The sequence below is a fragment of the Equus przewalskii genome, chromosome 1 (assembly GCF_037783145.1).
Source record: "Equus przewalskii isolate Varuska chromosome 1, EquPr2, whole genome shotgun sequence".
NCBI lineage: Eukaryota > Metazoa > Chordata > Mammalia > Perissodactyla > Equidae > Equus > Equus przewalskii.
Window position 1 is genome coordinate 75656126 of NC_091831.1, and position 15033 is coordinate 75671158.

The window sequence follows — 15033 nt, forward strand, 5'->3', positions numbered from 1 at the left end:
AACGTTTTGCACTTTGTGTCCATTATTACTGTACGTTTAAAATCTTTTTGGTAGCATTACTTCGTTCCCTCATTTATAGATAAAAAATCTCTTATTTAAACTATTTACTGGAGAAAATCCTTGGTCATTTCCATTTACTGTTTTTTTTCTTTACTGTGATTTGTTTCAAGCTTGGGAAAAATTGTATACTAGAGTGAGTTCAAGGAAATTAAAAGGCCTGGTTAGGGTAAAAAGTTCAAGGTGTTAACACATTTTTTCACTACCAAGAAAATAAACAAATGAAGTATTCTTAAGCTGAAATTTATTTAAGTTTATTACCATAAATTAGATTTTGTGGGGCAGCCTACATTTTTGTGTATGTGTGTATTTCTTAAATGATTGTATAAGCTGTAGGAATCTTTGTTTGTGAGCCTGGTCCTTGTGATATAAACTTTTTGCAGTCCACATACCTTTTGTTGTGAAGTGATCCTAGAGTACTGATTCCATTGTGAAAATGCTTGGCTGGTAATTTCTTTGCATTTGTCTCTATCTCATCACCTGATTTAAAAATCCAGCACTTGATAATATAACTGACAGAAATGATTGTACCAGCTGATGAAGTAATGAAAATGAAGAAAAGGAAAATATTCCTTTCTTCAATGGAATGAGTTTATTTTTTTCTTAAGTGGCATCTATGTAAGTTAGAAATACTATATATTAAAGTTGGTAAAATTTCAATGTTTCTCCTGTGTTGATTTTTAGATTATGAGGATCAGACAGAATAGTAATGGTTTTCAAATTTGATACGTCAAACGTATTTTGACATTTTAACGTGAATTACTCAATACTTGTAATCTCTGTATTTATATGAAACACTGTGCCATATTTTCCAACTTTACCTAGGTGCCATTGTATATAAGAAAGGACAGCTATTTTGATCTTCATCAGCATTGCCTTCACTGGAAATTTGGGAACAGGTCACAGTAAACCTCTCAGCAGTTTGCAGACTGAAGTACCTGCAGAAACCATAGCTACTCACCAAAATACAGAGACTGGGTGCATGGTATCATGGAAATTATTTGGTAAAACAAAATAACACACACACACACATACACAAATTTATGTGTACTCTATTTTAAGTAACATCTACAGGTGCAGGTTGGATTTTGAACAGAATTCCAAATAATTTGCTGTTACACCCACCAGATTGTAGAAAATGTGAATTAAAGTAAATGTTTCTGCAATTTTTCTTTCTTGTTTTTTTTCCCCCTTTTTAAATGTTTCCTTTTATGAGATGAGGATTTAATTATAATTTGTGGAGAAGGGAGAATATACATAAGTAGTCTAGGTGGTTTCTTACAACAGCAAGCATCGGCAGCCATCCCAGCAAAGGCTTTGCATGGATTATTTCATCTTCACAACACCTCTACTTGGGAGGTAGTTACTTCTCTGTTTTACAGGTAAGAAAACTGAGGATTAGAGAGGCGAAGTAAGTTGTCCACAGTCACAAATTCTAGGTTGTGGGACTAGAATTTGAAACTAGAAAGTCTGACTCCAGAGCCTCTGCTCAGAATGTGGTATATTTGTGTCATTTCCTAAGTTGGCTTATTACCATTCAACTAAAAATTGGGGACTTATTTTTTTGATGTGTATTAAGTCATAAGGCTTTTTAAATATACTTATTTTATTTAATTTTTTGAATAGGTAATACATTCACATGGTTCAAAAACCAAAAAATATAAAAAGCTATACAGTGGAATGTCTTCATTCTCTCCTTGGCCCAACTTCCCATAAAGTACCTCCTCCTCCTGCCCCACCATAAACAACCTCTGTTCTTGGTTTCTTATGTTTCCATCCATACTTTTTTAGGCATATACAAACAAAACAAATACAAATGTAAAGTCTTATCTTTTCTCTCATTTTTACCCAAAGAGAGGCATCATATACATAGCTTTTCACTTAATTTCTCTTGGCAGTCTTCCCATATCACTAGGTAGCTTACTTTTTTTTTTTTTTTTTTTTTTTTTTAGTAACTCTTGGTAGTCCATTATAGGAATTCGCAATCATTTAACCAGTTCCCTATTAGTGGGCATTTGGATTGATGCCAGACCTTGTATTTATGTCATTTCAGATGTATGTACTTGTAGAATAAATACCCCAAAGTGGAATTTTGGGGTTAAAGACCATGTGCATTTCTAATTTTGAAAGACGTTAGAATATTGCCCTCCATAAGGGGTGGTTACCAGTTCACTTACACATCTGCAATTTAAGACAATTCCTGCTTACCCACATCCTTACCAGTAGTTGTTATTAAAAAGTTGGATTTTTGCCATTCTGATAGATACAAAATTATATATCAATGTGATTTAGTTTGTATTTTTCTTATTACGAGTAAGGCTGACTACCCTTAATATGTTTAAGAGCCATTTGTATTTCCTTTTCTGTTCATATCTTTTGCCCATTTTTCTACTGCACTGTTGATCTTTTATCAATTTCGAGGAGTGCTTTGTTAGGGATATTAACCCTTGGAGTGTAATGAGCTGTACATTTTTTTTTTAAGATTTTATTTATTTTTTATTTTTCCTTCTCCCCAAAGCCCCTCAGTACATAGTTGTATATTTTAGTTTGGGTCCTTCTAGTTGTGGCATGTGGGACGCTGCCTCAGCATGGCTTGATCAGCAGTGCCATGTCCGTGCCCAGGATCTGAACCAGCGAAACCCTGGGCCACGGAAGCGGAGCACCCGAACTCGGCCATGGGCCCGGCCCTGTACATTTTTTGTTTAATTTGTCGTCTGTCTTTTGAATTTGCTTATGGTGGTTTTTCCATGCAAATGTCTAATTTTTATGTAGTCTAATTTAGTGGTTTCTGGACTTTTGAGTCATAGTTAGAATGCCTTCATCAGTCCACAGCAATAATTCACCTATATTTTCTTCTAGGACTTGTATGGTTTTTTTTTTATGATCTAAATTTTGATTCATTTGAAGTGTATCCTGGTATGAGGTGTAAGTTATGAATCCAATCTTGTTTTTTCCCAGATGATTACCTAGTTATTCCAATACCATTTATTGAACAGTTCATCTTTTCCTCACTAGTTTAAGATGCTACGTTGATCATATCTACAATCCCATATGGACTTGGCTGTATATCTGGCTTCTCTTGCTGTTTTGCTGGTCTGTTTACTCATGCTCCAGTACCACATTGTTTTAATTACTCAGGGTCTGTGTTTTAATATCTGGTGTGTGGTACCCCCTTCTCCTTCTCCCTCCCCAACCTTTATTTATTTTGTACAGTTTTCTTTAGCTATTCTTGTTTATTCTACATGAGCTTTAAAAAATCCGTTAACACATGGATCATTGCTAAAACTCTGCCCAACTCAAGTGTTTTTTTCTGGAGGGTTGCATTTTTAACCACTTAATGTATCACTGTTCTTTTAATTTGATACTGTACGTGATAAAGATCTACTTTTTAAGACCTCTTGTATTAATTATTTCAGTATTCTATTTGCCAGTGCCCAAACAGGTGAGGGCAAAGAGACAGGACCTGTGGTGCCTGTGTAGACAGAATTTTATCTCAGTGCTTTTACGTTAGACTTAGTATCTAAGAATGATTGGAGAACTATCTTTATAAAAATCCTTATTTCTTCTTTTATTCCATTATGAATTCTTTGTCCAAAAGTTGGATGTCTGTCAAAGATTCATAAGAAAACAGGGAGGGGCTCTTAAATGAGTCATTTAATTGTAAAATGAATATGCAGTGGATAAAAGTGTGAGTGCAAGAAATTACCTTATTAAAAAAAAAAGATGATATCTACCAAAAGAACAGGATTTGACTTCATTCACTGTTCTAGGCATTGGGAATGTAGCAGTGAAGAAAAAAAATATCCCTGCCATCATGTAATGTCTGAAGTCTATTACCTAACTAGGTTCCATCTAGTTTATAGTGAGAATGACCCCAGAGAAAGAATGTATCATTTGAAGAGGAAGAGCTAACATAGAAACGTGTCTAGTGGAGAAGGTGCCCTCAATGTGAGTGAATCTTGATCTGCTTGACAAGGCCATTAAGTTGTCACAGATTCCTTAAAATTATCCACCTAACAGCCCTTGGTCAGAGCAGAGTCAGCATTCACCATGCAACATTCTGATATAATTTAACTTTCCATGTGATTTTCCTCCACAGAATATACTTCCAAATGAGGAAGTGTTCTGCACCCTTTGAGAGGTTTTAAGTGTGCAAACCCAAAGCCCAAACTCTGGGCTAGTGAATTCACCAAGGGGATAGCACACCAAGGCTACTCTAACACAAATTGAATGGCCCTGGTGAAGCATTATTTGTTTATCCTGAATGTGCCCTTTTTATAACTCAATGAATGCCTTCAAGGAGCACCATGACTCGGGACTGCAAAGAGCCTGGAGAGACTGTTGTAGGTTAGCAAGGTTCATGGGAAATTGAGGTGCAGAGTCAAGAAATTTCACAACGACAGGGATCAGGAGAGAAAGGAAGGGACTTTGTGGCTCATATAGGCTAAAGAAAAACAGATCACAGATCTAGCTGAAGACAGCAGGCATCTGATCGCCAGTTCTGACTAGGCTAAAGTTCAGAGGCAGGAAATCCATTCTGGAGATAGAGTCTAATATTCTGTGTGGTAGGGCAGCCAAGGTCCAAAAGGGCAGACCAGGATTGGAGGCTGAAGAATTAATGTTGGCAAGGTAGAATCAATTTCTGGGAAAATGGAGGATAGGTCCTAGCCACAAGTCAAAGAATAGAGGGAACAAAGCCAGCTTTGGAGGAACCAGGTAGATACCGTTAGGAGCTGCTGAGTCACTGGATTTGGATCTGAGGACTTTGAACCACCCCCACTTGATGACCTGGGCAGCCAATCTCAGAACCCTGAATGAACCCACCATCAGGGCCCAGGCCAGAGGAGCTAGGTAACAGGTATGGGGAATCAACACCGAAATCTAGGTTGGGGGCATGGGGACATCATGTGCAGACTTAAAAGAATTCTGACCCTTTGGTGCAAGGGCTCTTCATATATCCCTGCTAAAGGCCAAGAGCAGGGTTAATGTAAGGGTGTGGCTGTGTTTACAGACTGGACCCACAGACACGTGACTAGTATCTAGCCCCATATCTAGCACATAGTAGGCACTCAATAGATGTTGACTGAATTCCATTCCCTTATCTTCATTGTCCCTTTTTAAGTAAATGCTTCCTCACTTTAAACAGTTTATTTATAGTCTTTGTGAGAATTCCACTATTTTAGCCTGATCCTTTCTAATAGCTCCTCCATCTGGACCACGAGAAGTCTTAAGTGCCTTATGCACAGTTAGAAATGTTTTTAATTAATAAAATTCTCACTTGCATGGGATAAAAAGTGGAAACAAATATTAGATGTGTCTCTGACCAGACCTATACTAATCTATAGTTTATCATGCAGTAACCTAAAGTGAAAGCATTTTTTTAACGAAGTTTTTTAGTTAGAAATCCTGATAAAGTTTCAAATATTAAGACCCATTTAGTTCTAATGTAAGTTCACCCTTATTGTTAAAAAAAATAAAAGCAATATTCTAATAATATCCAGTATGTAAATATAAATGAGAAGCTTTCTCTTAAAGTACTTCTCACGCTCTAGGGTTTACTAATGCTTGTTCCTTTCCTCTTAATAGGGGTTAATGTTCGAGCCCAGCAAAGAGCAGTTCTCTTGGATTTTTGGTAAAAGAGGAAATTTGGGGATGCACAAGCAAGTGTGCCTGCTCTAAGCAGCTAAACATGGTAACCCGCATAGTTATTAACAACGTGCCTGATACATTCAAGAAAGAATTGGCATAACTAAATGTGCTTGAGGTGTACATTGTAAGAATCAAAACTTCTTAGAGTCCACAGCTCTGTGTAACACACACTGGATGTTTAATCATCAGCTCAATTAAACAGGTTAATTGTAAAAAAGAGCCAATGAAAGATATCTACACACATCAGTTGGAATTCTTAGACAAATGACTGCACAAGTGGACATCTATTTTGCATATTTCCAACAGATGCACAGAAGCATTCACACTCACCCTTTTAGTCTTGAATCGGCCTTAGATAAATGATGGTACAAAATGTTCAGTGACTCTTGTCCATCCCTTTTTAACTTTCAAATTATCAGGGTGTTAATTTCATCATGTTGGCTTAACACAAGAGGACTTTGGGATATTTTAGAACCAGTAATCACCATTCCTTGCCTTCTCTCAGCCTTTAATATTTCACATAACGAGTAGTTTTGTTAGTGTACTTAGCAGCACAAGTCAAGTCAGGAGCTAAAGGGAGTTTTAACTTTCCTTTCCATACCACACCTGCAACATTTCACAGGGTGTACACGATCATTTACTATGAGAGAAAGACAGTTTGATACAATCGTAGTTTTTTATATTCTAGATGTGTCATGACACTTGTGCTTTAGCATTACTTTTAAAAAAGGGGAAGAAGAGAAAAACAGGCACTTAGAATATTTTTATTCTTTTCAATTAAAAATAATAGTTCAAATAAATACTAGCAACTTCATCATAAAAATAGATTATGGCTTTTATCAGTTAAGGCTGGGTATTTCAGTTTTCCTGCCAGTACTAACAGAATAATAAAGTGTTTATACATCATAGGATGAGTATAATTACATGATTTTGGTGCTATTTTTATCACTGTGTTTTAAAATATATCTACCCTTGAATGACCAAATACTGAAGAACTGTGGTGCTGTCTGAAAGCGTGATTCAGGGCGGCGCTAAACACATGCTGAGCCTGCCTTTAAGTTTCCCTAAGTATTAGTAACACAGACAGTGTGAGAAGAGGGTATTCTGAGACCTATTTAGAATAACAACTTATAATATTTTAAGGCAATGTGAATGATCAGTGCAAATTTTGCTTCAGTGTTGAATTTTCCCTGATGGTAACTATTTTAAATATGTGACCCAAATTCTTCCATATACTGAAAGGCAAGAACGTTGTTATGTGGGATTAAGCAGGGTAAAGATGTCCTATACAAAGGAAAAACGCAATCGTGACCCATTTAAAACTTGAGAGCCCAGTTTTAAATACCATCAAGGTGAGAGCAGTAGACTTCATCTCTGTGAAGTCAATGCCCAGAGATAAATTATTCCTGAAGACACAAATGGGAAGAAAGAGACATGTGAAATGGCTTTCATCATGTAGGCAGAGCTTATTAATCTAAGTTCCTTTTCATCCGCTCCTCCCTCTGTCCCGGGATGTGAGATTTCCTAGGCGGAGCAGAATCCTTTCTCCTAACAGTACTTCCTCTAGTACCTATCTATTGTATAGAAAATCAGAGCATTTAAGCTCCCTGACAGAGCCATGTACCAGTCTCCTATTAGAGACAGTTTTACAACTGCAGAATATATATATCTTGGAAGTTTCAGAATGGCACTTATGGTTGGGGAACTAGTATATTTCTTGACGTGAGTTTCATCTAACTGAAAGACGACTTATCAACAGTTGTCTGGAGCGCGCCGTTTTACACAGCTGGGAGACAGGAATCGTGCTATGGAATACTGCAGTGCTCCTCCCATTTTAAACAAGCAGCTTCCAGTAGGCTGCTTTCTGAGCTATTTAAAAATAAAGGGCATTATTTTAAATATGGTTGGAAATAACAGGAAAACTGTTAGGATTCCACATAGTCTTTTGGCTCAAGGGCCAGGGCTATTTATTATTAATCCCCTTTTGAAAACCTCTTCTTTGTTCCTTGAATGTAACAAATGTTCAGCAAGTTGGGCAAGGTGCAGGCTTGCTGAAGTCCTGAGGTGATGGATGTTGGATTTCACTGGGCTGGAAACTATGCAAAATCTCTAAATATAGCAGAGGAGATTTAATAGCGTAAGTCAACTCTATCAACATTTTTTCATTGAAGTGTATTGAACTTGCGGCAAAATTTAGGAGATTCTTGGAGAAACCAACCATCTGGGCCTTAAAGAGCTCTAAGGAGCCAATTACCTGTATGCAGTCTGTTGAGATTCTGCTACATTATAACTTTCAACACTGGAGTTGCAATTGGCTCTCGGGATGTCAACTGTATTTAGAGTCTACCAGCGAGGAGCTCAGAATCTGAGGGACCTGAAGAGGTAAGGATTTGAGGAATACTTTAGTCCAAAAGCCTTAAAAACCATCAGACCATATACTGTATACTTCTAAAGTGAATTATGCATAAGTCTGTGCAAACTACAACATATATTGCAATAACATTCTCAAAAAACCCTAGTATATTTTAGCATTATTATTAAGTTATATAAAATACATCTTTATAAAAGTACAGATTTTTTTAAAAGTTTAAATTATACCCACTGAAATAGATAGCCAGGCTCACTTTTTAGTACTAAAATAAGGTTTTATCAATCTAAATTATTGCTTAGTCCTATGGAGCCATTAGAAACCTGTGACAAATAAAAATGAAGTCCTATTTCTTAAGGAAAAGTCCTAAAAATTCAGCTGTCATTAAGTCTGTCAGCTTTTCAACTGACGAATCTTCCATAAAACTGAAGGATGCTACCCATGGCTTGGTTTGTCAGGATCCAAAGTTGAGTCTGGTTGTAAAGTTCCTACTTGTGCCAGGAAGCTGTTGGTTTGTTGTCCCCAATCGTAGCAGTCTGGAGCAAAACTTAAAAAGAAAAAGATATTTCAGTCCCTTGAAACATTATACTTACTGTTGATGACATCTATTTTAGGTAGATAGAACCGGGATTTTCTATAAACTAGAGACAGTCTCAAAGTTTCGTAAGTAGCTTCTTGAAGCCCATTTTCCCACAAAGCAGTGTTATGCACAGTGGCTAGAAGTCTGCCCACAAAAGTCTACTGAACTCTGTAGAGCCCAGAAGTGTAGTATTACTAGAACCATAAAGCGATCACCATGTATAACAAAGTTTTAGCAACAAATTGTATCTGAATCCTAATGCAGAATACAGCTCACCACCTGTGTGTCTTTGGACAAACAATTTATGGCACATCTGTGGAATGGGAGTATTACTAGTAACTACCTCACTGGGCTTTTGTAGGTTAACACCTGTAAGCACCTAGAACAGTATCTTAATATAGAGTTAGCACGCTGTAATGTAAGTTTCTATTATTATTCTCATCTATGTAGTATTCCACACAGGTAGTGAGGTCTCCCCTGGCTCTGTGTCCCCTTCAGGCGAGGGGTCAGGGCTGCTCCAGCAGGGTACGGAGGGACGGGCGTTGCTAGTAGAAAATGCAAAGGGGTAAGTGGGTGCGAGACCAGTTTTAGGGAAGAGGGTTTGGACAACTTTCGACCGCAGACGCTCACTTCCAGAGTAGCTCTGTTCTTTACATCTGCTGGCCTGGTGGACTGGTCTGCTTTTCTCTTTTTTCCCAAATGCCATCTTTTATTCTATCTGACCAGAATTTCTCTGCTCTCTGAACCACTGAGAAAGCAACGTATTCTCCCAGCTTTTGCTCAGTTCTCCTATCCCTAAAACAAGGGCACTTTTCAGAGTTCTTTTAAGGTTTTGTAAGGACTTTTACATAAGGATAAGGAGTAGAAAAGCAAGAATGTCTTCTTTTATCACTTTGTCCCAGAGGAAAAACATAAAGTTTACATTAAAATGTTAACGATAGGTCTTTAAATTCACAATGATTGCATAAGATAGCCTTTACTTCTAAGAAACATTCAGCTGGAGCTTCCCTTTCACAGGAACAGTACAGGGTCCTGGGGGACAAGCAGAGAGAAGAGGGGCTCGCAAGCACCAGGTCAGCCCTTTTGGCCCCTCTTGCCGTTGCTGGCCTTGAAGTCCCAGATCCACAGATGGCAAGAGGGGCCAGGATGGTCGCTGGGCAGCGGAGTGCGGCTGAAGCCTCAGCAGGCTGAGGGAGGGCAGCAGCTTGGCACTCCTCCTGCCCGTGGCAGTGGGGAGTCACGTAATCCTGGGACAGGGTCTCTGCTCTGGGTGCAGTCACTTTCACTTACTCAGGTGCTTCCCTCCTCTTTCTGTCTGCCTCACTCTACCTCCAGCTCTGGAGTTTCTATGTAGGAATTTTCTTTCCGTTTGAATCCATTTCTTCGGTGCAGCCCTCCCCCTCCTAACCGTGCCTCTCTAACATGAACTAGGGTCTTACCTTCCCTGAAGTCCCTGAGGGGCAATGTTCCAGGCGAGGTCATCGTCACTGTCGTATCTTCGAGGGTTGTCAAAGAAATAAGATCTGGGACTGAATCCATGGCTGGGGACCATTCCAGGGTTGGTCTAAAAAGACAGTTGATTGTTCAGCCTCCTTTCAGACAGTGTGCCTCGCGCTAGACAAAGATAAATCAGATCTCTTTCTTGCAGGAGACTAAGGATCTTCTACTCCTCTGGATGGAGGATGGACCTGTTCAGCTGGGCCGTTCATTTCAGTTGCTTTTATATTTAAGAGAGATTAACTTTTTCTTTTATCAGTAGGGACAAAATCTTCTTTCAGAGTCCTGCTTACAACAATGAATTATCATTGTTTTAATCCCTTATCAAAAAAAGCCAGACATTACCAAATTAGCCAAACTAGAGTAGACAGTACCAGATTAGATATAAATCCATATAATGATGTAAGCATTCACAAAAAATTAGACTAATGAAATCATGATGAATTCATTTTGAGAGGGTTTCTTGTCCTGCTTCTATAATCATTTCATCCTGTTTCTGTCCCCAAGCTGAGTTCACCTCTCAAAAAACTTCAGAGGGCTGGTGTCATGCAAGCAGAAGATCAGGACTATATCACATTGCAACCTAAATCTGGCGTAAAATCCAGCATTTGTCTGACATCCTTCTACATAGTATTAGTGGTGTATTTAAAAGTTAACCAACAGAGTATGAAACAAGCTCATTATATGACGGGTACCTATATGTGAATTCCTGCTTTTCTAAAACAAATCTAGCCAAATATAGGAAGCAAAGTGGAACTTATACAAGGTATTAAAATTTACTATTGTAGGGGCTGGCCTGGTGGTGTAGTGGTTGTTTGTGCACTCAGCTTCAGTGATGCAGGGTTCACGGGTTTGGATCCTGGGCGTGGACCTGCATACCACTCATCAAGCTGTGCTGTGGTGGCGTCCCACATACAAAATAGAGGAAGACCAGCAACAGATGTTAGCTCAGGGCCAATCTTCCTCCCCTCCCCGCCAAAACTTAGTATTTGTAGCAAGAATGTCTAGGCAAAAGAATGAAGTTGGACTCAGCTCACACCATACACAAAAAGTAACTCAAAATGGATTAAAGACTCCTAAATGTAAGAGTAAAAGCTATGCTATAAAACTCTTAGAAGAAAATATAAGGGCAAATCTTCATAACCTAGGATTTGACAAAGAATTCTTAGACGTGACACCAAAAGCATAAGCAACAAAAGAAAAAAACAGATAAATTGGACTTTGTCAAAATTTAAAACTTTTGTGTTTCAAAGGATAACAACAAGAAAGTGAAAAGAGAGCCACAGAATGTGAGAAAATATTTGCAAATCAAATATTTGACAAGGGACTTACATCTAAAATATATAAAGAACTCTCAACTCAATAATAAAAAGACAATCCAATTTTAAAATGGGCAAAGGATCTTGAATATACCTTTCTCCAAAGAAGATATAGAAATGGCCAAAAACACATGAAAAGATGCTGACCATCATTAAGCATCAGGGAAATGCAACTCTAAAGCCACAATGAATCAGGATATCTACAATCAAAAAGTCAGATAACAAGTTCCGGGGAAGATCTGGAGGAACCAGAATCTTCATATACTACTGCTGGGAATGTAAAATGGTGCACCCTTTCTGGAAAACAGCCTGGCGGCAAAAGGTTAAACAGAGTTAGCATGTGACCCAGCAATTGCACTCCCAGCTATAGACCCAAGAGAAATAGACATATATTTACAGGGAAATTTGTACATGACTGTTTATGGCAGCATTATTCATAACAGCCAAAAGATGGTAACAACTCAAATGTCCATCAATGGACAAATGGATAAACAACATGTGGCATATCCATACAATGAATTTGGCCATAAAAAGGAATGAAGTACAAGGGCTGGCCCTGTGGCCGAGTGGTTAAGTTCGCGTGCTCCACTGCAGGCGACCCAGTGTTTCATCGGTTCGAATCCTGGGCACGGACGTGGCACTGCTCATCAAACCACGCTGAGGCAGCATCCTACATGCCACAACTAGAAGGACCCACAATGAAGAATATACAACTATGTACCGGGGGGCTTTGGGGAGAAAAAGGAAAAAAATAAAACCTTTAAAAAAAAAAATCTGAGTTTGAAAAACAAAAAAGGAATGAAGTACTAATACATCCTAAAACATGGATGAACCTTGAAAACATTAGGCCAAGTGAAAGAAGTCAGTCACAGAGAATTGCATACTATATGATCTCATAGATATGAAAGTCCAGAATAGGGAAATCTCTAGATACAGGAAGTAGATCAGTAGTTGCTTGGGGGCCGGGGAGGGGGGTAGGATGTGGGGTGATAAAGGGTGTGGAGTTTATTTTTGAGGTGATGAAAATGTTCTAAAAACTGTGGTGATTGGTTGCACGTATCAGAATATACCAAAAACCATTAAACTGTAGACACGGAATGGGTGAATTGTATGGTATGGGAATTATATCTCAATAAAACTGTTTAAACAAAAAAATATATATGATATGGAGAGATTCTTTACAGTGCATTCAATCACTTGGGATGCTTATTAAGTTATTTAAAATGTAGATTCCCAGAACCTACCGCAGAGATTCTGATCTGGGTCCAAACACGGCCTAAGAATTGGTACTTACACCCTGCACCTTGAGGATTCTGATGTGGATGGCAAAGCGCTACACCGTTACAGCTCTAATGATGCCAAGTGTAGAGGCTTGTTTGTACCAACTAAATTATGGATATTAACGGTAGATAGCATTTTAAAGAAAGGACCCGCCTGCAGTGTGCTCTTTTAAAGTCAATGAGTGAGTGACATCAGCATCATACTGGTGTGAGTCATTCCTTTTTTCTCTCCTGTTTGATTTACAACTAATCTGACATCCAGAACTGAACAGAAGCACCTCCACCCAGCACACCAGGACACCCAGAGATACATCCATCTGTACACCCAGAAGTGGGTTTACTGGACTTCAGAGGTTGCAGAGCCAGGGGAGTGGTGGTGGAGGCAGACGGGCGGCACCGGGCCAGAAGGACCTTTCTGTCAGAGGAGAGGAGGGTGATGGTGATGAGTAGGGGTCTGCCCAGCGGCGTGTACTGCAGCTGGAAGGACCTGTTGCTCTGAGAAGAGACTGCTGTGATCCACCCATGGACCTCTGGGACCCCTCCCATTCAAGGATTCCCCTACCAGGACATAGGCACAAAGCCCCAGGTACTAAACACACACCTCCCCCTACTCTGCTGCCACCCCCGTTTTTGTTTGTTTCTCCTCCAGCTTTTCTTTCTTTCTTTTTTTTTTTTTTAATGCACATGCTCCCAACCTTAGTGAGGAGTCAGCGCTGGTAAGAGAAACCAAAAACTTGTGCTGTAGTGCCACCTGCTGGAAAACAAAAGGAAGGCTCCTAATTACCAATCGAATTGTTAAAATCAAAGTAAACAAAGCCTTACCTGATAAGAGAAATGCAGCTACTTCAAATGCGGTGAAAAACCCCGGTAATACGCTATCACACACAAGAACAATTTCCAGCAATCAAACTCAAAGACATGGAATATTGTGATCTAACTGATCAAGAATTCAAAAGAGCTGTTATGAAGAAATTCAGTCAGGTAGAAGAAAATTCAAGAAAGGCAATACAATGATCTCAGGCATAAAATTAATGAACAGAAGGAGTACTTTACCAAACAGATTGAAATTCTAAAAATGAACCAAACAAATTCTCTAGCTGAAGAACTCAATAAATGAGATGAAGAATGCATTAGAAAGCATTAGAAATAGAGCCAATCAGATGGAAAAGAGAATAAACGAGTTCGAAGATAGGAATACAGAAATGATTCAGGTGGAAGAGGAGAGAGAACTATGATTTTTAACAAGTGAAGAAACCCTACGAGAACTCTGAGTCCATCAGAAGAGCCAACGTAAGATAAATGGGTATACTACAAGGAGAAGAGCGGGACAAGGGAGGAGAGAACTTATTTAAAGAAATAATAGCTGAGAAGTTCCCAAGCCTAGGGAAGAAACTGGATATACAAGTCTATGAAGCCGACAAAACACCTTACTACCTCAATGCAGAAAGACCTTCTCCAAGACACATTACAGTCATGCATTGCTTAATGATGGGGATACCTTCTGAGAAATGCATCATTAGGCAATGTGTCATTATATGCACATCATAGAGCATACTTACACAAACCTAGATGGTATATAGCCTTCTACATACCCAGGCTACATGGGACTAAGCTTAGGGGACCACCATTGGATATGCAATCCATTGTTGGCCTTCGAAACATGTTTATGCGGCTCATGACTGTATATTAAAACTGTCAAAAGTCAATGATAAAGAAAGAATTTTAAAGGCAGCCAGGTGGGAAAAAATGTAGCCTACAAAGGGACCCCCATTAGGCTATCAGCAGATTTCTCAGCAGACACACCACAGGCCAGAAGAGAGTGGAATGACATAGTCCAAGTATTGAAAGATTAAAACTGCCAGCCGAGAATACTCTACCCTGCAAAGTTACCCTTCAGACATGAAGGGGAAATAAAGGCTTTCCCAGATAAACAAAAGCTGAGGGAGTTCACCACTATGAGACCTGCCTTATAAAAATGTTGAAAGGACCTCTTCAAACTGAAATGAAAAGACGAAAGCACACAAAACTCTGATAAAAGTGACAATTAGAAAACTGCAACTCTTTTTTAGAATAGCATATTAAACAATAATAACATAAAAGTTAAAGGAAAAGAGCACTTAATATAACTGTAGCTCCTACAACTTGGTAACAAAATCACAGCATAAAAAGAGAATGTGTGACATCAAAAATACAAAAGGGGGGGCCAGCCCTGTGGCCAAGTGATTAAGTTTGCACGCTCCGCTTCGGCGGCCCAGGGTTCCGCTGGTTTGGATCCTGGGCGCG

General features: G+C 39.0%; 2 protein-coding genes across 6 annotated transcripts in view; one reads left to right on the top strand and one right to left on the bottom strand.

Moving 5' to 3' along the window:
• Positions 1-11340, top strand: part of ERO1B (endoplasmic reticulum oxidoreductase 1 beta) — a 63883-nt gene extending 52543 nt beyond the window's left edge. For 2 of the 3 annotated variants that reach the window (XM_008539928.2, XM_008539930.2), the window contains one exon: positions 883-1223. In XM_008539928.2, the coding sequence (XP_008538150.1) occupies positions 883-898 (16 nt within the window). In that variant the 3' untranslated portion in view covers positions 899-1223. Of the gene's footprint in view, positions 1-882; positions 1224-10302 lie in introns of those variants that run through there. The other variant, XM_070568275.1, reaches the window with a different exon arrangement.
• Positions 6455-15033, bottom strand: part of GPR137B (G protein-coupled receptor 137B) — a 50988-nt gene continuing 42409 nt past the window's right edge. For all 3 annotated transcript variants that reach the window (XM_070568312.1, XM_070568299.1, XM_070568293.1), the window contains 3 exons: positions 10094-10218; positions 8514-8621; positions 6455-8080 (listed from right to left, as the gene is read on the bottom strand). In XM_070568312.1, coding sequence (XP_070424413.1) covers positions 8065-8080; positions 8514-8621; positions 10094-10218 — 249 coding nt within the window. In that variant the 3' untranslated portion in view covers positions 6455-8064. The remainder of the gene's footprint in view (positions 8081-8513; positions 8622-10093; positions 10219-15033) is intronic.